The following is a 25,899-nucleotide window of genomic DNA, read 5'->3' as shown; positions in this document are numbered from 1 at the left end:
CTTCCTTCTACATCCTACTACCCCCTATTTTCAGCACTAGGGCAGAGATGATAACACAGCATCCACAACTGCTTAGGTTGTGGTTGATTTTCAAGCACATTAGTATCATAATTTGTCAACTTGTAGATCACCACTGCCAAAGTCCGAGGCATGAAGCGACGAAGTTATCCAGTTTCATAATTTGTCAATGTATATACCACCACTGCTGAACAGTCAGGCATGAAGCGACGAAGTAAATGGGTAAAACCGATTTGAACAAGCTATGCTACGAGTTCTAGATATACGGTAAACTCGAAATCCTACTCTACTGTACAGCATGCTAACCTGAATTAAGGAAAACACAATAGCTATTTTTTTTTTATTTAGAGGATTACAAATGTTTTTGGTCCATAAACATATTCCTTGAAAATGATAATGAAAAATATCTTTGTGTAAAGAAAATGAGAAATGCTACCTAAAGTACAATGGAATATTTGGTTAAAAGGAAATATATTTGAAACTAAACGACATGCTGACTAACTCAACCGGCATTTGGACAGTGAGGTTTACTAACATTGACGTCGTTGGCTTAGCTGACAGCAGTCTCGTAGACAAGGAGGAATGGAGCAGGGATCCGCACTTATGGGAGCCGAACTTTCCCTACCCTTGACATTCAGGCCTGTCAAGTACTTAGTGGTAACGTGCGCAACCTCTAATCTCCTAGAAAGGGGATGGTGCAGTGGTAAGCAGTCACCTCCGGTCCGGGCTTCAGTAAGCTGTAATAGATACCAACACGTCAATAGTAAACCAAAAACTAACTACTGATATCTACTGAATAGAACACCTCACTTGCCAAACATGCCATAATAAATTACTTAGCAGACTACATCAGCATGTTGGAATGGGGAAATTCCAATTCTGTGCATACATAATTACTAAAGGCCATGAAATATTTTAGATACACCTAAGATGAGAAACCTTGCCAAGTGAGGCCCCATCATCAGTTCAGTTTTTTATGAAGACTGAGAGGATCGCTTGACGCTTGTTACGGTGATGAGTCGCCGAAGCATGAGTTGAGGCGGCCACTTGGCAAGGCCCCAGTTGGAGAGCAGGAGGCAGGAAGTTGACTAGGGCTGCCGCGAGGTCACTGCCGCGGCCATGACAGTGCACCAGGCATGGCCCCCATCATCCCTAGGCCACCAACAGAACCAGCTACGGAGGCTGCCTGGTTGAACATGCCCATGGCCATGTTGGCTCCCACATTCTGGACGGGTGGACGATGGGGACCATTTAAATGGCCCTGAGTGTTTGCCTGGCCCATTGAGCCCTTCAATGGGCCAGCACCCATGAGTGGAGGTGGCCCGTTGAGCCGAGACTGGCCAGTACCCAACCCATTGGGCACAGCATTGCTGTTGCCTCCGCCTCTAAACTGGTCATTTCTTCCAAGCATTTGTGACGTACCATATCCATTTCCATTGCTGTAGCCGTTCCTTCCACCACTACCACCACTACTACTACCACCCATTCGGCCGCGATCACGATCACGTCCAAATCCTCCCCTCCTGTCATCATCACGTCCCCTCCAACGATTGCGACCTGGGGATGAAGGAATTGTCTTTTAAGCCACCAGATTAAATTACAGCATATAGCAGAAGACAGGTTACAAACTGACAAACAAAGAAGAGTAATTACTGAAGACCTTCAACTGAGATTATAAGTAAATGTCTCAAGTTAACAAGACAACATAGAGCAACAGCTGACAAATTAACAGGGGAGGAAAATTACTGAAGACCTAATGAGAATATTACCCTGCCAAGAGTTCAGTTAATGAGCCCTCCTAACCCACAAATCATGGCTACTTGTCTCACCCATGCATCAAGCCTTACTGAGATCTACTGGGATATATTTAACATCAAATACATCAACACACACAGTACTTTATCAAAAGCTGAAAAGATTAATTTCTCTCTTTCATTATTGTTAAATTTTTGGGTAAATTCTACTGTCATGAAGTCTTCCAAAAACCAGTTCTGATATCTGAAATTAGCTTTTCCAAGCCTTGTTAATACATTGGTCCCAAAGTTTATGATGTAACATGCGAGAAGTCACAGCTTAAACTAAATCTGTTTACAAGAACACCATTATACATTCCTAATGATTATTAGTCATTCAGTCAGTCAACCTCCTCTTCTGCTGAGTTATTACCAAAATGACTCATTCAGATCAGCTCATTCATACAATCCTTGCTAGGCCAAGAGGGTACAACAATACGAGACACAGTTAACTTCATCTTCTTGGATTTAATTCCCAATCATATTTACTGTACAACCTACTTTGTTGTGCATTTGCAACTCGTAATTCAAACACAAAGATGCACATAAATATACATGGTATACAGGGAATGGGGATCGTGTTGAAATGAGCCTGATTGATTATGTGCTCATAGAGAGGTCAATGCTGGGAAAGGTTGCTGATACGAGGGCCGTGAGGGGACAATGTGAAGGTCTGTCAGGTCATAAGTTTCAGGTATGCATGATTAAGATGAGGGGAGTGAGGTGGATGGGGGGAAGCAGTCAGGGAGAAAGAGTCAAGAAGCTGAGGATCATAGAAATGGCAGATGAATACAGGACCTAAGTAGGGAAGGAATTGGAATGAAATGGATCTGGACAGCCTGTGGAATGCATATAAGGACTGCTAGTGAGGAATGTTAAAGTGGTGTGTTGTGTGGTAAGAGTAACAACAAAGAAGAAAGGTACGGGATGGTGGGATGAGGTTTACCCGCCCCATCCCGACGTTTTCTGGGCAGTGGTACGCCCCAGTCCCGACATTTTTTTTTTTTTTTTTTTTTGCTCAAACATCCACTTTTGGTGAGAAACATCAAAAATTCATAGAAAAATCGCTCACCTGAGGTTTAAAGTACTCGATTTAGGTACGAGTACTTCCTTACCTGACTGGGTTTTCTAACAGGCTGGCACCAAAGAAAACGAGTTCTATGGGAGGGTAACTATTTTATCCACTCATAAACAGTTTTTATTTATTTACTTGGTACGAATTTATATGTAGTACAAGAGTATATTGGTTTTCAAACAGTAATATAGGCATTATAAGCATTGTTTCACTCACTAACTCATCACCATTCATGACCTTTTTTTTGCCCACATTACCTGATAATCATTTCTGACTGTTTCTTCCTCTAATGCTATGTAAACTTTGTCCTCCACATTGTCATCGACTGGGGAATCACTCTGGCCCTGAATGTCTTTATTGGCCAGGTCACTGGTAACAGGTAAATTGCCGAGACAATGGCGTGAAGGGGGGTAGGAGAGGTTATGCAGTGTAAGGCATTGTCCCTGCTTGGCATCTTGTAGAGGAATAGAGGAAGGTGTCCCGTGTATACGTGCCAAAAATCACTCACAAAAATTGAAAATTGTGCAAATTAGGGACCTTGCAATGTTGCCGCGTTAATTCACGTTGCCGGGACATGAGTGCACATCACGTGCGGACATTTATTCACGTCGCCGGGACAGCGCGGGTTAAGAGAGCACTGGAGCAAAAGAGGAAAAAGTGGCTACGGTGGTTACAGAACAGGGCTTCAGTTGAAATAAACGAATATACTGACAGCAAGAAGCACGTAAAGAGACTAGTGAAGAGAAAAGGGGAGGTAAATGATGATCTCGGTAAAAAAAAAAAAAAAAAAAAAAAAAAAAAAAAAAAAAAAAAAAAAAAAAAAAAAAATGCTCTGAAAATAGGATGTTATTCTGGAAGGTGGTACAGAAATGCAGAAGTGACAGCAGAAAGAAATGTTAAAGTGTGACTGATATAAGCAGTAGATTATTAACCCACAGGTATGAAGTAAGGATCAGATGTAAAGAATATTCTGAAAGTCTGATAAATGGGAATAGAGACAGCAGAGCAACTGTAAACATGACTGGTTTTGGGGGTGTGCAAAGAGTGAATGCAGTGTCAGGAAATGCAACACACGCACAGGTGAAGAACACTGTCAAGCGTCTGAAAAATGGGAAAGCAGCTGAGGTTGATGAGGTGTATGCCGAGATGATTAAAGTGTAGTGGAGAAAGCAGAATGAAGCGCTTGATGGAGATAAGTAAGATAGCATGAGTGAAACTGTTCAGCCGGGTGGAAAATAGGTGTGATTGTACTCCTGTACAAAAATAACGGCGAGTGAGGTGAGTGCAAGAATTATTGTGGCATACGTCTACCGAGCATTGTGGGGAAAGTACAAGGGAGAATTATCATAGAGTAGGAAAGATATCACAAGTACACAACTTCCATGTTCAACTGCATGGCTCAGGATGGGTCTAGGATGCTCAAAATTGCAATGCAGGGTGCATCTGATGTTCCTCTTCAATGTTTTTTTTTTTTTTTTGAAACTTAAGAAATCAGCCCTGGGGCCAGCCAGTGGGTCCTAATAATTTACACATAATCAGCCACGAGGGTTTAAGTCATTTAATTCTACTGTACCAACAACTTCCCAACTTCATTCAGCTTAGAAGATACCCATCAGTTAAGTAATTAAAAATTCTACTCTCAATCTCTTCACACGGCAATACTCTTTCCATGCAAGAAAAACTGGCCCCCCAGTAATTACCTTTGCCACCACCACCTCGTGCCATATCCATGATTTCATACAGTCGCGGATTAACAACTTGGTTTGCCTCCTTCAGCACATCAATCAGATCCTTTGCCTGCTTGCAGTTGTCCGCTGTGAAGAATGTGTAGGCTGTACCTGTCTTGTCAGATCTACCAGTACGGCCAATACGATGGACATAATCTTCAGAGCATGAGGGGTAGTCGTAGTTGATGACAAACTTCACATCATCCACATCTAGATGATGAGAGCAGCGTTAAAACATTTTAAATTTCCAATAAGATTTTAAAAACTACCAAGTTTAAATAAGACAAACACTGATACTCAAATACAAATGTTAAGTACAGTATTGCAAGATGGTTCATGGATATTAAGAAATTGAAAACTTGGCAGTTCTTTGGGCCATTTCAGTATTAGCAAATAAAATACTTTCAAAGTACTAAGACAGAACAAGCCAAAAAGTGCATGCATAAGAGGATAAGAAGTTAAATGAAATGGCCCCTTAAATATATTCTATGGAAGCTGAACTGTGCATCATATTTTCACTAAACAAGCCTCATCCACAACCACCTGTGGCCGAATACACACGAGCCCTCAATGGGTGCACACTCCAGTTATAGCTTTACTTTATTTTTAAAAATTAAAATTTAAGACTGAGAAAATTTATCACTAAGAGCTAAAAATAATTGCGAGCATGCACCCCACATGCCCCCAGCAACCACTGCTTCCCGCAGAGATACCTACGTGTGGCAGAGCGGGAGAGGCAGCGGCAAGTGGGGGCCGGGGTGGACCTCTAAGGACATCCATTCCCTGGGCTGAGGGCCCTTTGTGTGGGGGCGGAGCCTAACAAGGGCCTGCGTGGGCCCCATTAACCACAGGTCAGGAGGGGCTTGGGCTTGTCGATGCTACAGTAGTGAATGAATTGGCTGTTCCAGGGTGGGCACGCCAGGTGAAACCAGCGCGGACTGCTGCAGGCCGGAGTCGGTCGAAGAGGACCAACACAGGCTGCAGGCGACCGCAAACTTTGGTCAGCGCTGACCTCTGCCGCCTCCTGATGGCCACAGGAACATGACCACCAGTTAGGCACCAGTGGACACTTGGCACCAAAGAGGATTCGCACTCAGTGATACACGATGCGTCTCAGAGGCACCGGAGCCTAATGCAACGAAACATCCTCCGTGCATTATCTCTCTATCAGTGCCTCTGCAAAAGAGAAGACCAGACTGAATTAACAGTGGCTCCATGTAAGGGGAACTGCTTCCTTAACCTCTGGAGGCCCTTCCTTAACCCTCTGGATGCACCTATATATCTTAGACTATATGAATTCAATGGTGTCTTTTACCCATTAGAACAATTTCCCATTAACTCAAAAATATCCTAAAGCTCTAAATCCACATTTTGGTACTTCCTTCACAGGGAGACCCTCAGCTTTGCACATCTCACTAACTGTTAATCATTTACATAAAGGCAAAGCACCTTGTCTCCCTCTGTGGAGTTAATTCCTAAATATGGAAAATTTAACCCACTCTGATACAACTTGCATAAACAATTTATTTTAAGTACAAGAAAAATGCTGAAAACAAATATATGCCCTACACTAAGATATCTAGCCAGGGGTGAAGCAATTTCACACAAATGAGACTTTAAAACTGTACCACAAAATAACTATACACGTAGTGAGATCTGCACAGTTCAAAAGAAATATTAAGGATAAGAAATTACCAAATCTTTAAAATTCATCATCACACACTTCATTACACCCCAGATAACTAGCTGATGACTATTTTCCATTCCATATATTTGTTTTCACTTTTTAACCAATATCAGTAGTTAAATGAATTGGGACAATGTACTGTATTACCTTGATAACTTTATTTCTAGCTTACACAAAATTTCATATTCTACGGGATCTAGCAATAACTTGGGTTGACTGCGTTCATCCAACTGTATTACTGTAGCAGAATGGGTTAAAGACATATGAATGAAATAGGATAAAGAGTACTGTATATTCACACATAGGTGTCACAGCAAGTCTGGACGATGATGCATGTTTACACCTGCATCATGACCAGACTAACACTCCAGAGCCTTAAGAAGCTGTACACTGCCACAGGTGTGGAGCACGTCTTACATCATGCAGGTGCAAAGCGGCGCCATTGTCAGCATACGTGATCACCTGCAGTAATGATTAAGCCAATGGCTTTTTCCCACAGAATGAAACCACTAAATGTACAGTCTGGACTTAATCCTGGTGCCCCAACCCTAATGTCAATAATATAGACTCCACAAGCTTTTAATGAAAGAAAGAACACTTACCTAAGCCACGAGCAGCAACATCTGTGGCTACCAAGATGGGAGCCCTCCCTGATCGAAACTCTGAAATTCAGAATCACTTAAGTAATGAACATAATACAACACTTCTATGCAATATATCAACAAAATCATACCGTACTGGTTGTAATGTGATGCAAAAAAAACTCACCACTCAAAACCCAGTCCCTTTCTTGTTGAGATTTATCTCCATGGATACACATTGCTGGCCACCTGAACAAAAATGCAAATTAGTTAATGCCCAGCAGTTAAAATCTATAATATATAGTTCATGTTTACAATGTAATTCAAAAGCTAGCTACATTAAGCAGACCTAAGGGACACTTCTTCATTAAAGCAATGTAATTTAGCACTTTACTATGGGGAAAGACCTCAACATCTACATAACCAGTCATTCCTAAGCTGGTAACCAGCGACACTTCGGAGGCATCTAGACTGAAATGACAGCATGCAAGATGCCTCTCATCTTACCCAGTACTCCTCAACCCACGAGTAACATCCTCCACCTTCCTCTTCGTTTCGATAAAGATTATAGTCTTGCTAGCCCTCTCTTGCGCCATCTCATTGAGTAACTGGCGCAGCCTACAGAAAACAAGGAAAGGGGGATGAAGCGCATTTATTCACACAGGCATTACAGACTTTGCTTTCTTTAGGATACATAAACCTAATCAATAGATAATATAGAAGTGTTGGGGAAAATATTCCCTCAAGATAAAACAGGCTACAGTATCAGAAAAATGCAAAGTCTGTTGTGTCCCAAAGGCCTGAGGTAGCTTCAGGTAGAAGAATGACACCTAGATCCTTAGGATCTATTGTACAAGTGCATTTTCTTTACCCTTCGCGTCTCATTCGCCTAGTCAAATCGTCGACCTTTCTTTTGGTTTCAGCAAACACGATGATCTTGCTTTCCTTTTCAGCCATGATTTCTTCAAGGAGCTGCCGGAGTCTATGGGACAAGGCAAATCATAAATCTTTATTTCTGAGCAACCAACTAAGAGCTATGTATGAAATCCATTTTTAAAAACTAATAAAAAGTGACAATTTGAATTTAGTACCGTACAACTGATAATTACATTGAAAAAATATATGTAACGGCATCAAACCTGAGGCGATAAAGAAATCTTAAAATAACAGAATTACTCACTTTGTATCCTTTTCAATTTCCTGGCACACATCAACAATCTGGAGGATGTTGTGATTGGCAGCCAGGGACAATGAGCCAACATTAAGCTGAATATAGTCCTTCAGAAAGTCCTCTGCTAAATTCCTTACTTCCTTTGGCCAGGTTGCAGACCACATCAACGTTTGTCTGTCAGGCTGAAATATTTTTCTTTTTAGAAAACAAGTATCAAACAAAAAATGTCATCATCTAATCCTGTGCTGCCCCACAAGAAGCGCAGGAGCCCGAAGCTAGGCAAGTTGGTCTTGACATTTAAGATGAGTGACCAGCCTTGCTCATCCCTAAGCAGCATCATGTGAGCAATAAATCCTAGCCACCCCTTGGATAGAAACCTGCACATGCTCAATCCAACTGGAGTGCCTTAATTACCCACTAAACCACCAGGCGCCATAATTTCGTTATATGGTTTCCAACTGGCGTAGTAACTTGTTTCCTGGTGTACAGGAAACCGTTTGGCTTGTCACTCAGTGTAGAGTCACCCATAGGCAAAAGGAAGAGGAAAGAATGATGGAAACAATGACAGTTGTGGGAGTGTAGAGTCACCTGTAGGCAAAAGGATGAGAAAAAAAATAAAGTAAAAAAGACAGAAGAGGAAAGAAGGAAGGAAGAGAGGAAACGGCAATCACCCGAGAGCAGCATTACACTGAGTGGAATGTGAGTGCCCCCACCTACCACTAAAAATGAAAACACTATAATTCATCCTCCCCTGCTTTTTATCACTTACAACTCCAATGGTTGGGATCCAGAAACAGGAGACTTACAAGTGCCCAATGAAAGAGCCCACACACCCATTAGCTCGCCGTAATTAAATATTCAAACCTTTCAACTTCTCAGCTAAAAGGCAGGCACTTTTTTATGAACTTGGGAGATTAAGTCATTTTGCAATGTAAATGAGAGAGAAATCACTGCCAAAGGCCCAGCTGAAAAACAGTGTGCAAACATTCATATCCATTTCCTACATATTCAAAACATTATCAAAAGACCTGATTCATTTACCTCCAATTATACCTCCCTCACAATTACTTAAATGACCAATCACTCACCCACAGACTTGCTTGCATGAATTTTGTCACAGATTTTGCATCCCTTCTCTTGTGATCAAACCACCTAAGAACTCACCTGACCAACAAACGTCTTTGCACCACAGCATTTAAATACACATTACATTCTATACAGCTTTTGCAAATGAGAATAAGTAAAAAAGTTATCCCAAAAAATAGCACAGAGCTTGACCTATTATGATTCTGGACAGTTTCTTTTGTGGCTAAAGTCATAGTTACAGTGTCAAAGTTAAGGTCTTATGAAGATTACTGCATTCTAAAAACAAGAGTAGGCAGGATCCATGCATAAGAAAAAGTACAAAGATGGGAGACCAGTAACACACCAAATGACAGGAGCAACACAGTCATTTAACCAATTCACTGCTATTGGCATCCATGGGTGACTGTGTAAGACCAATGCCACAGGCAATCATCTATACATCACAAACCATGGACAGGTGTAAGCATGCAAATGTGCAGATTATCTATAGGGCACCTCAGCTTTCCCCTCCATACCTCAAACTGTATACAATAAAGCAATGCTTTTCACTTCTAATTAATGAAACATTGCTATACTGCATATACTCCTAATACAGGTACAGTTGGGCACCAGGTTTTGCAACATCCAGTTTGGCAAAACGTACTTTTGTGACAGCCATCAAATATTCCCATGAGTGAGCATTCATGACACACACACACAAATTCATTCCGGCACTACAAGATTCAAACTCTCACCACGGCAACACCAGTGCCAACACTCAGTTTCAGCCTGTTTTCCCGTCTGTGTTCAGTTTGTCTGCAAGCTGAGTGATAAACTCACGAGTCCTTAATTAGTAATAGGAGCCTCCACAAACTGGAAAAAGATGCCACTGCTCACCTGATAACTTAATGTACAATGCAAGCATAATCATGGATTAGATGATGATGATGTAACCAAACTAGGGCACCTGGTGGTTGTGTAATAAAGGCACTCCAACTGATCTGAGCCTGTGTAGGTTTACATCCAAGGGGAGGTTGGGGTTTACTGCTCACGTAATACCACTAAGGGAACTAAGGGATGTGTGAGGCTGGTCACTCTCATCGTAAACATCAGGACCAACTTCCCTAGCCCTGGGCTCCTTAGCTCATGAGGCAACACAAGATTAGATGTAAGTACGCATGTGGTCAACTTGAAGTACCTCTATTAAACAATTTTTGTTACTTTACTGAATATAGGATATTAACTGATTTATCTACATACAGTATAATACTAGAGAAAAATATAGCTTATTTGTCAATATAACAGAAATGGAAGGTTGTCATTTGCGTCTATCTCAGTTTAGGAAGAGTCCACATGCGATTATTAACCCTCATCCACGAGGGCTCGGTAAAAAAAATCCAACTGCTCGCACTTTTACAACACAGGTCGTAAGGCACTGATTTACCTTTCTCCCTTTTAACAACTTTAAAGAATCTGAGATTCAGACAACTCATTTTAGAGTCATTTCAAATCCAACCTCAGATTCCAGTGACTCATTTATGTGGTATTTTAAGTTTTGTATAATATTCACCATAAATCACATTTACATGACATAAGAGAGGCATGATGTTGCAGAATGTTTGCTCTGTGCATGGCAGACAGTAGTTTTGTACTTTTGCATAGTTTGAACTGGATTTATATATCTTTTCATCTTGCTGAATATTTTCTAAGGCAAGGTACAGTATAATATATATATTTTTTTCCAACTAAATTCAACTCGTCACTTTGATTTTTTATTTTCTTCAACTTTCTTTCTTGAAAGTATTATGACGAAGTACAATTATTCCTTCACCATGTTTTGTAGCGCATCCGATAGAGCAGTGGTTCTTAACCTTTTTTGAGTCACAGACCCCTTCACGAATCGAGTGAAAGCTATGAACCCCTTCCCTACAAAAATCCACATAAGCACACACACAGCATTTTGCATAAAATGAATGTACTTTATTTTATTGAAAACTGCCTCACGCAGTGTGTAAAACTGTCTTTACAAAGAACTGTTTCCCACTCTTTCATGGAAAAACTAATGGCCACTCGATGAAAAAATGAAATACTGTACATTCAACGTGTGCAAACTGATCAAAACAAAACATTAATTCTGCTCAGAAGTTCATTTCAGTGTTTGTTGTTTGGCTTGAATAAAAAGATGAATTTGTGGAGGGTCTATGGCAAGGAAACACGCATGTCATTGTTGACATCCAGTTGAGTTAGACTTTTCATTTTGATAGAAACAAGTGCTGAAAACCCTGACTCACAAAGGTATGAAGTAGCAAATGGAATCACAGCATCCATAGCTCGCTTTGCCAGACAGGGGTAGGGTTGTGTCAATGAACACCAGAATTCTTCAAGTCTCGCTTTTTTTTTTTTTTGTCAGTTAATGATGCCAAACAACATCATGAAATTGTTCTCAATTATTCTGACCTTCATGGATCCCCTGAAGCTCATCCATGGACCCCTTGGGGGTCCATGGACCCCAGGTTAAGAACCCCTGCGATAGAGCCAGGATTCCGGGGGCTTGAATGATGAGTGAATGGAAGTGTGGCCCATTCAATTGGGCAAATGTGGGCTGTCTGGACATTGCTACTCCTCACCCTGCCCTACGGTGGGAAAGGTCCGGATGATGATGACAACTATTCAGCTTCAAAATAACACCACAACCGAGTACTTACTCTGACTGATGAAAGAAAAAGATCGTGAAGCAAATATGCTGCCGAGACTCATTAAAAATTGCGCATCTTTATCTTTTTGCTTTACCATGCAATGAAATGCAGAAAAAAACAATCTATACATCATTGTAATTTATTGTAGTTCTGCATGGTTTAAACCAGACTTATATGCCATCTATTTTTTTTTTTTTTTTTTTTTTTTTTTTTTTTTTTTGCTTAATATTTCTCTACAGCAAGAAATAAAATATTTGGTTTTCACCTAAATTCAACTCATCATTTTGACTTTTTGTTCTTTCCTTTCTTGAATATATGGTACTATGATAAAGTACAACTCTTCAGCTTCAAAGTAACACCACAATCAGCGTCATATCATGGAAAGTGTATTTACATTGACTGATCAAAGAAAAAGATCATGAAGCAAATATTTGGCCAACTCAAAAAATTGTGCATCTTTTTCCTTTTGCTTTACCATGCTATAAAATGCTGAAATAGCCATAATATATGTCATCATTGTAAAGGTAACCCATTAGACTACCACCTGTCCACTCAGTAACTTGGTTACCATCCAACACAAAAAATGGCTCCCTGGGCCACTAAAGCCATTTGCCTTGTCACTCCCTTTAAAGATAGTGCTACATCATTAGTATAATGGGCACTACCACCTATCACTACAACTAGGAATGTTTTTCATTAATTCTGCAATTGGCATATGCAATCTTTAGGCAATTTTTGTTCTTTTGCACTCCAAACACTTCCTCTGCAATCCTAATTTTACAGGATTCATAATGATGAAACTTTCAATTTACTGTCAATCCTTAAAAGTAAGTCCAACTAACCTGTGGACTACGATATACTGTACCTCATTGGGGATGTCTCGTAAAGCTGCAACATACTGTACCCCTTATGAGCGAGATTTTCATCAACACACCAAAAAGGTTCTAGAAGGATCACCATGACAAAATTTATGGGGTATTAAGGTAACTGGTATCTCTCAATCCCACCCCCTGTTGCACCAGCAACAATAACCCAAAAGTATAATGCATCTTCCACAATTTTACCACCCCACGAAAGGCAATCGTGTGACAAAATTGCTTACAATAACAAAATCAAATGTAAGGTCAATAGGAGGTATGGAACAGAAGCAGGGTGGTAAATAGTGAGTGTAAAAGTAGCGCAGTAGGCTCGTACTGCAGCAAGCAGAGCGATCTGGCAACCCACCAGGTAAGTGGGGAGACTGGCAAAAACCTGTTTACAGCCTGTCTCTTCTGCACACATATGCATTACTTTCTCTCAAAGCATAGTTTTCATGTTTCTGCCACAAATGTGATTTCTGACTGTTATTTCTTCAAAAACTAAGCCGATTTCAATTTTAAAAAATTCTCTGGGTACCGGCACAATGCAATTTCCTAGCCACTGATATACACTTCATGGAAATCTGTAAGAGTGGCCAAAATTGTCATTTTGCCGCACCATGGAGGACTTCTGCATGACCCCTTGCCACAGCCCACAGGTTAAAAATGGACCAGACACTATTCAGCTATATTAGAGATATACAATAGCAAACCTAATCTGATTAACCTACACTGACCGGATATTGGGCTTAACACACTACCATGTCATCACACTTCTGTCAGCTATTATGAACAAAGTTCATTAAATGGGGCACAATACATGTCTCATAAGTGCAATGACAAGGATGTGAAATAAACTACAAAAGGACATAATTACGGACTGTTAGTGTAAAATGTGTATAGTTTTCATTTTTAGTACTTGAATGTGTTATTGAACTTGTTCATTTTTAAGCATGTGCTTATCAGCTTTTTCAAATCAGGCTTCCCACCCAGTTGCCTTAGCCACATACCCCCAAAAGTTGCCAATTCCTACCTGATAATTGAATACATTAAAGCTGGTCAACTAAACTACTTTCTTTTGTGCTTCATGTATCACTGTAGTAACAATTACCTAACATATTTACTCACTATAATGAGGAGAAGATGCTCCATTATGATAAATAAAAGGAAATCACCAAAGTAAGTTTGCATACAGTCTCATGTCTGGGACCAAGTTAGCTCAATCCATCGATGTTCATGTTCTCACATTATTTGAATGAAATGAAAAAATCCTATCCCTATATCTACAGTATATATGAAACTAATAACGTATGTGGTAGGTGAGGGTACTCGTCATCCACTCACTCTATGTAGTGCTGCTTTGGGTGTCTGCCCTTTTCTCCCTTCCTCTTATATCTTTCATTTTTTTCTCTTCCTTCTAGCTACAGGTGACTTTACACTCCCTCTTCTGTCTTTCTTTCCTTCATTTTTTCCTCTTCCTTCTGCCTATGGGTGACTTTACACTGAGTGACAAGCTAAACGGTTATTAATTTACTACGTTCAGTGGTAACCAAATAACCAAATTGTGGCATCTGGTGGTTTAGTAGGTAGTTTAGGTGCTCCAATTGCATTGATCCTGTGTAGGCTTATATTCAAGGGGTGGTTGGGGTTTACTGCTCTCATAATGCTACTCAGGGATGAGTAAGGTTGGTTACTAATTAGAAATGTCAAGACTAACTCACCTAACCCCAGGCTCCTCATAAGGCACCATAGAACTGGACGAGATATGGGTTTAAAGTAATTTGATTGCAAGTTGTTAGCAGACCTCAGGTGAAGCCTGTAAGCAATGATGTTCTCATCCTGCGAAAGGTATTGTGGTTGGTGTGCAAACATTAGCATACCGTCTCACTTCCAGGACGAATATTTTTCTTAGCTCTAACAACAATTAACCATTGACTCGTATTCTTTCCTTACTATTTTAATGAGAAAAATTTACATTCATATATCTATGTACAAAAGCAACATAAAGCTGTATGAATGCAAAATATCAGCACAGATCAACTTAAGATCATCTGAACCAACCTCACATGCCATATGTTAGGTTTATTCAGCGCCTGTGATTTCGGTCTCCTATTTCATCTTCCCATTTATCAGGTTATGAAAATTATCCTTTTTTCTTCAGTAACATTCACTACATTCACTTCAGCAACTGCTAGATGAAGCATTAATCTATTTGAAAACTCCATGACAGGCACTCAAAATAAATATGCAGTGAGACTTGTAACACTATATGAGAATGCTATTGCACCACTTGTCATTTTATGTATTTTTGTAGCCGTTCTGCAATATTTTTCTTAGTAAATCATGTCCAGAAAACCAGTATAATAACTAATGATGAATTCTCGCAGAATGTATGTACTGTTCACTAATTATCATGGAATGGATATTAGAAAGTATGCAACAGTGTGAGCTCAGAAGAGGTGACCAACTTCAACTGAGTAATCACATGAGCACTAGCAACTCTTGGGAGTTTGTGGCCAAGGGAATTTAGTCTGTAAATAGAAATCAACTATATCGCTTTTTTTTGGAACCCTAGTTCCTGGCCCAACTGACTTCTGTCAGAAGTAATACCATCATCATCATCCGGACCTCCTTTCCCACCCTAGGGCAGGGTGAGTAGCAGCAATGTCCAGACAGCCAAATGAGGAGTAGCAATGTCCAGACAGCCCAAATCTGCCCAATCCAATGGACCCTGCATCAACTCACTCATCATTCAAGCCCCCGGAATCCTGGATTTATTGGATAAGCCAAAAACATTCACCACGTTCTGTAGCTTTGCATAAACGTACCCGACTGAGCCAATCAGGATGCTGCCACGTTAAAAAGGGGTGCCCAATCCCTGATCACGCACTTCTCCTCACAACATTCATCCAGCCAGCTCGATCTCTTGTCAGTCCCTAGCCTCACCGACTTCCAAACCTCTCTTCCTCACACACTCATCCAACATACCATATGTTTGAAAATCATCAGAACCTTAATAATACTTACACGAATCTGGTCTACAATTTTTCTGATTTGTGGTTCAAAGCCCATATCCAGCATACGATCAGCCTCGTCAAGTACCAAATATGTACAACGTCGAAGGTTGGTTTTGCCAGCTTCAAGGAAATCAATTAACCTCCCAGGTGTAGCGATTGCAATCTGAAAACAGGCCAATGTATAAATCAGTATCTGAAGCCATAAAAAGAACAAGTGTGTTCATGAACAGCATGGCATGATTGAATCACGAAACTGCCAACGTTTTACAAAAATGGGAGTCGTCAGCAAAGGCATGGGTGGGATGGACTAAAAGGTTTGTGGGTGGTGAAGCTGGGACAAGAATGTTCACACTGTGGGAACAGATGCAGTTGAAATGATGGGTTGAATGTATTTCTCAATTTTTATCGTCCTAGAATGGAAGCAGTGTGGGGAAAGAAATGATCATGAGCAAAGGAATGGGTGGGATGGATTGAAAAGTAGGTAAGCACTTGTGCTGGGGGTTAATAGTGTTGTATTCCCTACAGAAATGGGTGTTGCAGGATAGTATTTTAAATGGTTTATTTCCAAATCACCTCAAATAATGATAATAACAATAATACAGTAATAATAATAATGTGCATGTGTGCGGGGGAAATGGTTTTGGTGTGGGGAGAGGCAATCAGCGTACAACTCTTGAACATAAGTGCCGTAGGACCGATGGTTGAGTACAATGAATGTGTATTTTTCCACCATCTCCAACCAAACTCACAGCTCTCCTTAGTCTAGAACTTTGCTTGCAATGTTCATCAACTTATCTTCCAATCCTCTGCTAAAGCACCATGAGTAAAGGGAACCAGGGGTTGGCAACTAAGTCCAAACCTTCAGGGGCAGTGCAATCATTAATCATGCACAAATTACATTCACCAAAGTAATCTGTGCCTTCAACCACATTTCAAACTTACCTCTACTCCTCTTTCCAGATCTCGAATCTGTGGTCCCTTTGGAGCGCCTCCAAAAACACACGTAGACCTGATTTTTGATGATGCACCGTAGTCCTGGGCAACAGTTAAAATCTGCTGTGCAAGTTCTCTGGTAGGAGCCAAGATCAGTGCTATGGGACCATCTCCACGTTCTAAATAGGGCTGGTGATTGATGTGAACAATTGCTGGCAGGATGTAGCCAAGTGTCTTCCCAGACCCAGTCTGAAAAATAATTAATCAACTAATGAAGCTTATGCCTTCAACCACTATCCAAACTTTCAATTAACTTCAAGGAAATACTCATTACAAAAATACTACTACTATTCCAACCAATCATCTAGATTCTAATTCCCAACATAGGATAGAGTGTGTGTGGAGGCGAGTTGTTTGTGGCCACCCCAAACGGGATTGAGGCGCCTGGCAATAGATAGATAGATATACAGATATATATATATATATATATATATATGTATGTGGTATATATACATAGATAGATAGATAGAAATAGACGTAGATATGTACCTATACATATATACAGTAGAGTCACAACTTAAGACAAAGAAAATGATCTTACAATAACATGGGCATTTATTTTCCCATAATTACTTAATAGCACGGTAATTTCACTCAAATGCGCGAGGGAAACTGGGTGGTAAGTGGATGTGTTACGGTAATGGATTTCCAGATGAGTGCTTTTGTTTGTAACTCATGTCATGCTTTTGTCGGTCACTGATTGGCTTCCTCGACCGGACCTGACCCACACAACCCATATCCCATACCATCTGCCACTGACTGCCTCTGTGTTGTGTGTATCGTTGCTGTGATAAGTGTATATTTATTTCCTTGCTCCTCATTTCCTCTCAGAACTCTGGGCACATGGTTCCAAACTAACTTTAGTTATAACACCCTAAAGGTGCTATGAACACAAGAAAAGCATTTATTCCAAAGGAAAACGTAAAATTATTGAACAAAGTGGCGTGTGGTGTGGGAGCTTATATGCAAACGATCAGACAAAATGAGTCAGGTGTGTTTACGATGTGAATAGTTTCTTTGTGTGTGTGTGGGGGGAATAATGAAGGAGCTGTAAAATTCACATTTTCCCCTTTGGTGTACATGTTTTCATAGGCACGAGAGGGGTGTAATAACACTGTGATCCAGAAAACTTACCTAAACTTACTGTATGTGGAAGGGCTAAGTTATGTATTCTTATGTGTCATGACCCCCCCCCTTTAATCCATTATACGAGTTTCTGCTATCTGAGCAATCCTCCATTGAGCATCTTCCACCACATCTATTACAAGACCCACATGCATGAACTGCATACACTCTCAAATCTCGATTTAAGGGACTAAATGGGGAATCAACGTGTCCTTTACTTGCAAATGTCCGTTGTTCTACCACATATAAAGACAATCTTATTATAAGATGCAATGATTGTTTCACTTAACTTACTTATATGATTATATTGTGTGTACTGTATAAAGAAACACATTAATGTATATAACCCAGACATTTTGTATCATTTTTTAACGGTCTTGTCCGTTCGTCGGGTAGAATATGAAGTCCCATAAATACGAAATCCCTTAAATGGAGGTCCCTTAAATGGAGGTCCCTTAAATCGAGGTTTGTGTGTATTCTATATATATATATATATATATATATATATATATATATATATATATATACATACACAGTATATACATAGATAGATAGATATAGATATAAAATAATTACAGTGAATGACTGTCAAGCAAGGGATACCTACAAAATATTACGTCTCAGGTTGTTTTTAATGAAAAATAAATGAACCTAAGAATAATTAAAGTGGTCACCAAAAGAATACTTACGTACGTAATCTGTACAGAATATACCATACACAAACTTACAGTATAAAAATGTACAGATTATATAATACATAATGTTACTCACAGAAGGAACTTTACCAGCATTTACTTTTTAGTAATCATATGATTAACTGAATAGGGAGAAAGACCTGGCACCTCTGAACTGATAACTTCTGTCCTATTCTGGAATGCACTGACAGCGCATTCAGGAAAGTTACAGCCTTAACAGTATGGGTAAATCGAATCTAAGTGTAGGTAATGTGTAATATAACATGCATTCAAAAACTCCAGTTCGTGCAAACACACCCAACAGTGGGCAAAATGACAATTTTCTCCTATGAAACCGCTACAACAGAATTCATATAATGAATTTTCAATCATCTATGCTTACATGACTTCATCTTTCTAAAAATTCCATCTTGCTTATCTATAATTTTCTTATTTCACAAATCCATGGCAAACAATGCTTACCTGTGCAATGCCTACAAAATCCCTTCCTTGGAGAGAGATCGGCCAACCCTGTGCCTGAATAGGAGTTGGCTGCTCATACCCAAGACGTCTGATTTCTGCCATTACATAGTCAGGGAAGTTGTAGTCTGTGAAGTACTGGATGGGGTTGGGGATGTTTCTTCCTCGAAGAGTGATTTCCTTCTCGGTCCTAAGGAAAAGGATAAGCTGTTTCTGGATCTTATCACTGGAACAGCATTTCAGTTTCCCATATATGCAAGTATGTGCCATAATTTAACTTATGGCAACCCCAAAATATAAACCATTTTGCTTAAGACCATCAATCAGCAACCTGTTCTAGATATAATGGCCTCTTTTGTTCTTCCATTAACACCAACTAACACCACTACTAACTTCACTTTTTCTTTGGAATGGACAGTTTACATGAGGTGAAGTCTGATGCAGTTTGATATACTACCTTGATGGTGGCTGCACTAGTAAACGTTTGTGCCTCATAGCGAATATATCCTCCTTTGATAGCAATAAAGCATGAAAATTAAAAGGATGGGATGGATCCTGTGCTTTAGCAGTAAACTATATGAACTGACTAAATGTTCATGTGGTCCTTGACTGACTACTCTTGCTCCATGGTGATAATCTGACAATCCAGGAAACCACTGATAACACTGGGTGGTAACCATATAATGAATTAACAGGTATGTGGAGCCTAGTAGTGTGTGTGTGTGTGTGTGTGTGTGTGTGTGTGTGTAAGAGAGAGAGAGAGAGAGAGAGAGAGAGAGAGAGAGAGAGAGAGAGAGAGAGAGAGAGAGAGAGAGAGAGAGAGAGAGAGAGAGAGAGAGAGAGAGAGAGTCCACCTGAGAACCAAACTTCTACACACTTCCCCATACCTTGCACTACCTACTAAAATGGGAACATCAGCTTGCTGCAAGGGATAACCACTTTCATGGCAGTTGCTTGCCTGTTTGGCCAGACAGACTGGGGTTACTCAACTCTGTATAATCTCAACATACTGGTATACAGTATTTTTGTGGTTCCTATGGTAAGGGCCCAGCTTGGGCTTACAATGAAATGTTTGCAGACTTCAATTATTCCTTCTGTTGCAAAGTAGTGATTCCTCTGCAATGACAATGCAAGTGGAAAACATTATGCAGGTCCAAAAATTTAGGTTGTCCTTGAGGGCAATGTGACATGGAATTATTTGGTGGATGAAAGGGAATACAAAGACAATATGAAACCTAAAAGAATGAACACGTAAAGGAGCCAAAGAATATCTTTGAAATTATGAATGTGGGTACTGTTAGTCGAAGAAGACTATGTGGAACAGAAAAAAGCAGTACATTATCTGGGAGAGGTATCTGGGGAAAAAGCACAATGAAGTCAGTTCTGATGTGACCATAGTATCCCAGAGTTAGTAGGTTTGAGGAAAATGTTATTGAGGGCAGGGGACTAAGTACTCTGACTGTGGGTCACAAGTGTTTGAAATCTGAGAGCTTTGATTGCATAATATGAACTGTCAATATGAGAAAAAGCTCACTAGCACAGAGGTTCCCAACGCTGAGCCATGTGACCACCCAGGGAGTCATGCAATATTTCCAGGGGGCCTCAAAAATAAAAATAATAATTATAATAAAATAAAAAAAAGAGGGGGTGATCACAGTAAGTTTCTGAGAGGGTCACCCAAACCAAGTTCATGATCATTTTTTCAGTCCTCACATTTCATTCTGTGCTAATTTCAGCAGCAAACATAATGAATTCCATATCAGAATAACTTTTGCTAGCAGATCTTATGCTGGTACTATACATTTGTCATCAGGAATTTTCTTTGCTATCTGAAAATAAGTACTGACCATTAGAATACTTTTCATTAGAAGACCATATGCTGTTACTAAGAATTTTGTCTTTATAGAATTTTACTTTATGCCAATCAGATTTTTTTGTCAGTAGACATTATATATACTGCTACTATATATTTAATGTATAAGGATTTTCCCTGCAACTTAAAAAACAAAGTATCGATCCTTTTGTTACAAACCTTACATTGCTACTGTACACTGACATCTTAAAAGAACTTTGCTACTTAAAAGAGCCAAGAAACCATTTACAACGCTGGGTGGTAATCACATAACCAAACCATACGTGCTCTCCCTACGTGTCAACAAGTGGGTTGGTGGAGGGTTAGTGCCCCTCCCCAAAAAACAAATAATTCAAACGTCAAAGGGCCACCCCTTACGGGATTGTGGCATCTGGCAAAATAGATAGACTGTATTAGAGTAATTTTGCATCAGAAGGCCGTAACACTGCTATCAAACAATTTATGCTGTAACACTGCTACCAAACAATTTATGTTTACTGAATTCTGTCTGCACAAAACTGGTCATTTTTTGGTACCTAATTGAAATACTATATAATACAGCCAAGAGTAGCAAATGGTGCAGTACCACTCCCCCCCCCCCCGTTTAACTCACAGCAATTAAGAGAGGGCCAGAGAAGTAAATGATCCCCAGAAGGGGGCCACGAGCTAATAATAAATAAAAAATAAATAATAAGAGTTGAGGAATTCAACTACCTAATTGTTATTTGTCTTGCTTATCTATGTTCAGGATACTGATCATGTCTTTTTACTGTCAAAAGCTTTGTCTACTGTTACAATTGTGGTTCTTTTTGGGGAATCTCTCCACTGGCGCCATTCAAGAAGCGTAGTTTAGAAAGTGTGGCAATGGTGGTTAAGAGCTCAAGTAGAAATTCACGTTGATAACCATACTTAGGAATGCTGTCAGTGTCTGAAGGTGTTAATGAGGATATTTTCTTCTTCAGCCTAAAGTTTTCTCAAGCAAAATTCTACAATAGTGTAGCTAATATTTGAGGGAATAAAATTGTATAAAGTAAATATCTCCAGTACAAACTGGGCTAGACAGTTATTATTTTACAGTGCTACACCTAACCAGGAACAAATATTTATAATAAAATGATCAGCCTGGTCATCATGACACCATGATGTACTGGTAACAAATTACTGACATGGCACCTTACCAATATCACTATCTAAAAATAACATATTAAGAGACCATTAAATTGTTCTTTACATATAATGTACATATTTCAGTGCCACAAAAAGACACTAATATGTTAATGAATGAAATAGTCAAAAGGTACAAAAGGTTACCACAATTACTTGCCTGTACTTTTCAACTTCGTAACTTGGTCGGTTGAGTACAGTTGGAGTTGGCTGATAGAAGTTCTTTTCGAAGGGTGTCAGCTTTGACAGGTCCCATCTGGGCTTTCGAAGACGCTCCCCTGGCTGACGACCCTTCAGCGACGGGCGGCCACCACCTCCACCACCAGAGCCCCATCCTCCACGACCCCAATCATCCCTATCACGGTCACGGCGCCGATCGCGATCGCGGTCACGAGAGCGAGAACGAGAACGGGACCGAGACCTAAAAGGGGATCTTAGGATTAACTAATTATAGATGAACCTGAAACAAAATCGTTAGTCATTATTAAATAAAAATAAAAATAAAGAAATAAAAAATAAATCCAGAGGCTGAAAAACACTCAACTTCCAACCTCTTTGGAAACAGGCATACTTCCCCAGAACACAACACAAAAAAAATCTGTGATGCCAAATCAGAGATGGATTTAAAGCCTACACTCAGACATTATTCACGTTTCTGTGATGTCTTTAAAGTGTACCTGAAAAAATTTTGTAGTCACCAATCATGATTTTCCACTATCATCAATGATACTGTACCATATAAATTAAAATGCTCTGGTTTGCATTCAATCAGACTAATGTTTTCTACTACAAAGTGATCCATTGCCATACTGTTTTACAGTGAATTCCACTTCCAAGTTCAGCCCTCCTCCTTGGCTTAAAATTACTAATATGAAGATAGATTATTGTTCAAGAGTAGTAAGACGTTATTGCAAAATTTAAATTATCCCATTGGCAAACTTAATTTTGCTATCATTGTCTTCTTATTACAGTAGTTTAGTCACACTTACAGCTGCATACCATGGACCAATTGGCCTACTGCAGTTATCCTCCTCTTAATGTGAAGATGTAGCTAAGTTGGCAAGTTTCCATATAATGTTAAATGTACTGCATTCAGAATTTCACATACCACAGTGAACTAGCTAGTCACAGCATATCCTCTACCAGCATTCACTGCAGTGATAAGAAATGGTCTAAGTTTGACAGCTTCTATTAATTATCTTTTAAACAATCCAATAACTCACGTGTTGCTACTGTAAACATAAATCACAGAACAGATGTCTTGCATACACAATTAGGCAGCGGTGTATGCAACAATGCTCAATTCATTCTATTGGTCATTAACTTACGGTGGCTTCCTGTCAGTCTCATTCCCCCCCCCCCTTTAATTCTTGACACCACCAGACTGTGCTCTTAACAAATATTTCGAACTGTAGATAATCATAGCTTTAATATGCTCGTCTCTTCATTAAAAGTGGTCCTGCCTTGTGTGTGTGTGTGTGTGTGTATATATATATATATATATATATATATATAGGTAGCATATACTGTACTAAGAAGGCAATTTTAACGGAAAATAATAAGAAATGTGGTTCTCCCCAGAATACTGTGAGGCACATTTGTTCCAAACTCACAAGGATGAGAAATGACCAGATACTGACATGTTTGGGTACATTCATCATTCCCAAGAGGTTAACAAGTTTCTTGTGCTCTAAACATAAAACATCTATTTGTTATTTACTAATCTTAGGAAATACAGTGAGGCATAGACAGTGAAAAAAAGTATCTCTAAGTGCAACTTTGCAATGTAAATACTGTACTGTAAATGACCCTCAGACTCCAGCACAACAATCAATTCATTTGGTTAATAAAGGCTTGCATGTGTCGGCCTTGGCCACCTAAAGGCGGCTCTCTTCATGCAGCTCAACCTCTGGCAACCTCCCTATTCAGTCTCTTTAACAGTCACACTCAGGAATAAGGGACTGAAAAGGGAAGCTGCTAGAGATCGAGCAGCATGAAAATATTTTTTGTAAAGTACATTCATGGATTTTATTTTTATAGCTACTATGCAGTGTATGTAATTTTCTCTACACTTGTCTGGCAAATCAGCTTTATTTCCCTTAAAATCTTAGTCAACATTCAAGTCCTAAATGAAGGGCGCTATTTTAGCCTAATACCAACAGGTTAGGTTAACAGTTGATTTGATGTACTGATTATGTCTGATCACAAAAAACTACTACAGGTGAAGCACACAATGCCAGTATCAAAGGAGTGCCCTCTTAACAGTTGCATGCTATACTACAGGTACCATACACTGGATAATTCTCACCATCTTCCAAGGTCAAATCCCCCCCCCCTCCATTACTTGCCAACCAGCACCCTTGGTCACCCTTATGTATGCTGTTCAACCATAAGTTGCACAGATAGAACAACAAATAACTGCACATCAATGGAATACATGAACCAACGTGCCTGCCCACTAACATTGTTCCACCTAGTGTAATCTATAATCAATAATTATCCACTATAAGATCTGAGTAATCTAGAAACACTGGTCTACAGCAGGATTAGCAAATTTTTTGGTATACCAAATCTAGCATACAACCCACTAACACAATGTGCAACATCAATAAATGGTATACTGTACCTGCATTTACTACAAATGTAAATACTGTCCTTGAGAAATATATTTCAACAACCTGCCATTTTGCTGTAGTCATTCTCTAGCCACACCAGACACTACCAGTAGCAATCTTTGCACAAGCTTACTCTCGACACTAAACACGGAGTAAAATGCAAAGAGGATATCTGATCCAAATTAAAAACCCACGTCTGTAAGCTTCCACAGCCAAGCATGGTGAATGTTCACTCCCGCCATTCCAGGAAATGCCTACCGTACAGGAAATTCCTGGGTGGGTGGAAGTAGCAGCGGGAACAGTAGATCCATAATATCCAATTCAAACTTACAGCACGTGAAATAATGTATTCATCCCAAAAATTTATACTTAAATTAGTACGTTTGTAAGCTACCCCCTACGTTAGCTGATCTATTTTACGATCCCACCAAAGGAATTAGAAATTTTGAACACACCCCAACAATTAAAACCATGGTATGAAGCTGCAACACAACCACTCACACCTTATCAGTCTATAAACCCACGGTCAACCGACTAAACGACCAAACCCAGAAAACTGACGATGCAAATACAATTCATACACCATAATCTCCTTTGCCACGTAGCTACAAAGGCGCAACAAAATGGCGACGGAATATTGCTACCTTTTTCCTACACAATTCTTATCGGTTCTCATCCACTTTCTAATACATAGAAATTAACCAGAAATGAAGTTACCTGATAACAGGATCTTCCAAAAATTATACAGACTCTGCACAACGCATTATAAAGAAAGGACTCAAAGCATATAGGTTTTGTAAGTATATCGATTAGACTGGCCGAATCGCCATATTGACACTTTGTTCACTCCACTCACCTGCGACTTCTGTAAGACATTCTGGAGTTCTTCCTTCCTGTGTTAGCTGGTGAAGATAATAATATCTATGTGGGCACTGGTTTCTCGCTCCTTTGTACGAGGAGTTAGTTAAATACAACAAAATATAACTTAACGTCGAGGAACCGAGCCCCCACAACCTTCACTTCCAGCGTCCTGCGTAGAAAGAGCGTACGGGGTGTCTGCGCGGCCAGGCGTCGTCCCAATCCTCTTTGACTGTTGACACGTTTTAAAAATATATTTCTACTGTATAGATAGTTTGTTCGATTAATTGATTGAAGCCATGGAAAGATAGTTATATATTGCATTTTTCAGGTATGCTATATGAATAATTAACTATACCCTTGTATTCTTTTAATTAATATATATATATCGTATATGGCAACCGTAAAAGAAACAATTGAATTGTCACAAGCGCTTAAGTATTGCAGATTC

General features: G+C 39.7%; 1 protein-coding gene across 5 annotated transcripts; it reads right to left on the bottom strand.

Moving 5' to 3' along the window:
• Positions 1 to 346: 346 nt before the first annotated feature.
• Rm62 (ATP-dependent RNA helicase Rm62) lies at positions 347 to 25,626 on the bottom strand. 5 transcript variants are annotated; one of them, XM_080273578.1, is made up of 12 exons: positions 25,447 to 25,626; positions 22,136 to 22,396; positions 18,963 to 19,149; positions 16,630 to 16,869; positions 15,698 to 15,850; positions 8,062 to 8,234; positions 7,389 to 7,499; positions 7,069 to 7,130; positions 6,903 to 6,962; positions 4,587 to 4,823; positions 1,441 to 1,575; positions 347 to 755 (listed from the first exon to the last, which is right to left on the bottom strand). In XM_080273578.1, exons 1-12 carry the CDS (start codon positions 25,464 to 25,466, stop codon positions 748 to 750), a joined length of 1,647 nt encoding a protein of 548 aa, XP_080129704.1. In that variant the 5' UTR covers positions 25,467 to 25,626; the 3' UTR covers positions 347 to 747. The 5 variants fall into 5 exon arrangements, with proteins under 5 accessions (XP_080129704.1, XP_080129701.1, XP_080129700.1 ...); XM_080273575.1 differs by lacking the exon at positions 7,389 to 7,499 and adding an exon at positions 7,753 to 7,863 and having other exon boundaries at positions 347 to 1,575; XM_080273574.1 differs by having other exon boundaries at positions 347 to 1,575.
• Positions 25,627 to 25,899: the final 273 nt, after the last annotated feature.

The sequence above is a fragment of the Coenobita brevimanus genome, chromosome 55 (genome assembly GCF_032717465.1).
Source record: "Coenobita brevimanus isolate Jiangsu-jjx chromosome 55, ASM3271746v2, whole genome shotgun sequence".
Classification (NCBI taxonomy): domain Eukaryota; kingdom Metazoa; phylum Arthropoda; class Malacostraca; order Decapoda; family Coenobitidae; genus Coenobita; species Coenobita brevimanus.
The sequence above is the reverse complement of the archived record's forward strand: the minus strand, read 5'-3'. Positions and strand labels throughout refer to the sequence as shown.

Excerpts from the sequence above, each read along its gene's own strand:
- Rm62 (XM_080273575.1), bottom strand. The coding sequence starts at position 25,466 with ATGTCTTACAGAAGTCGCAG. Across the intron at positions 19,150-22,135 it reads TACGAAGTTGAAAAGTACAG|GACCGAGAAGGAAATCACTC; the intron begins GCAAGTAATTGT and ends CCTTTTCCTTAG. Across the intron at positions 7,864-8,061 it reads GAAATTGAAAAGGATACAAA|ACTCCGGCAGCTCCTTGAAG; the intron begins GTGAGTAATTCT and ends CTTGTCCCATAG.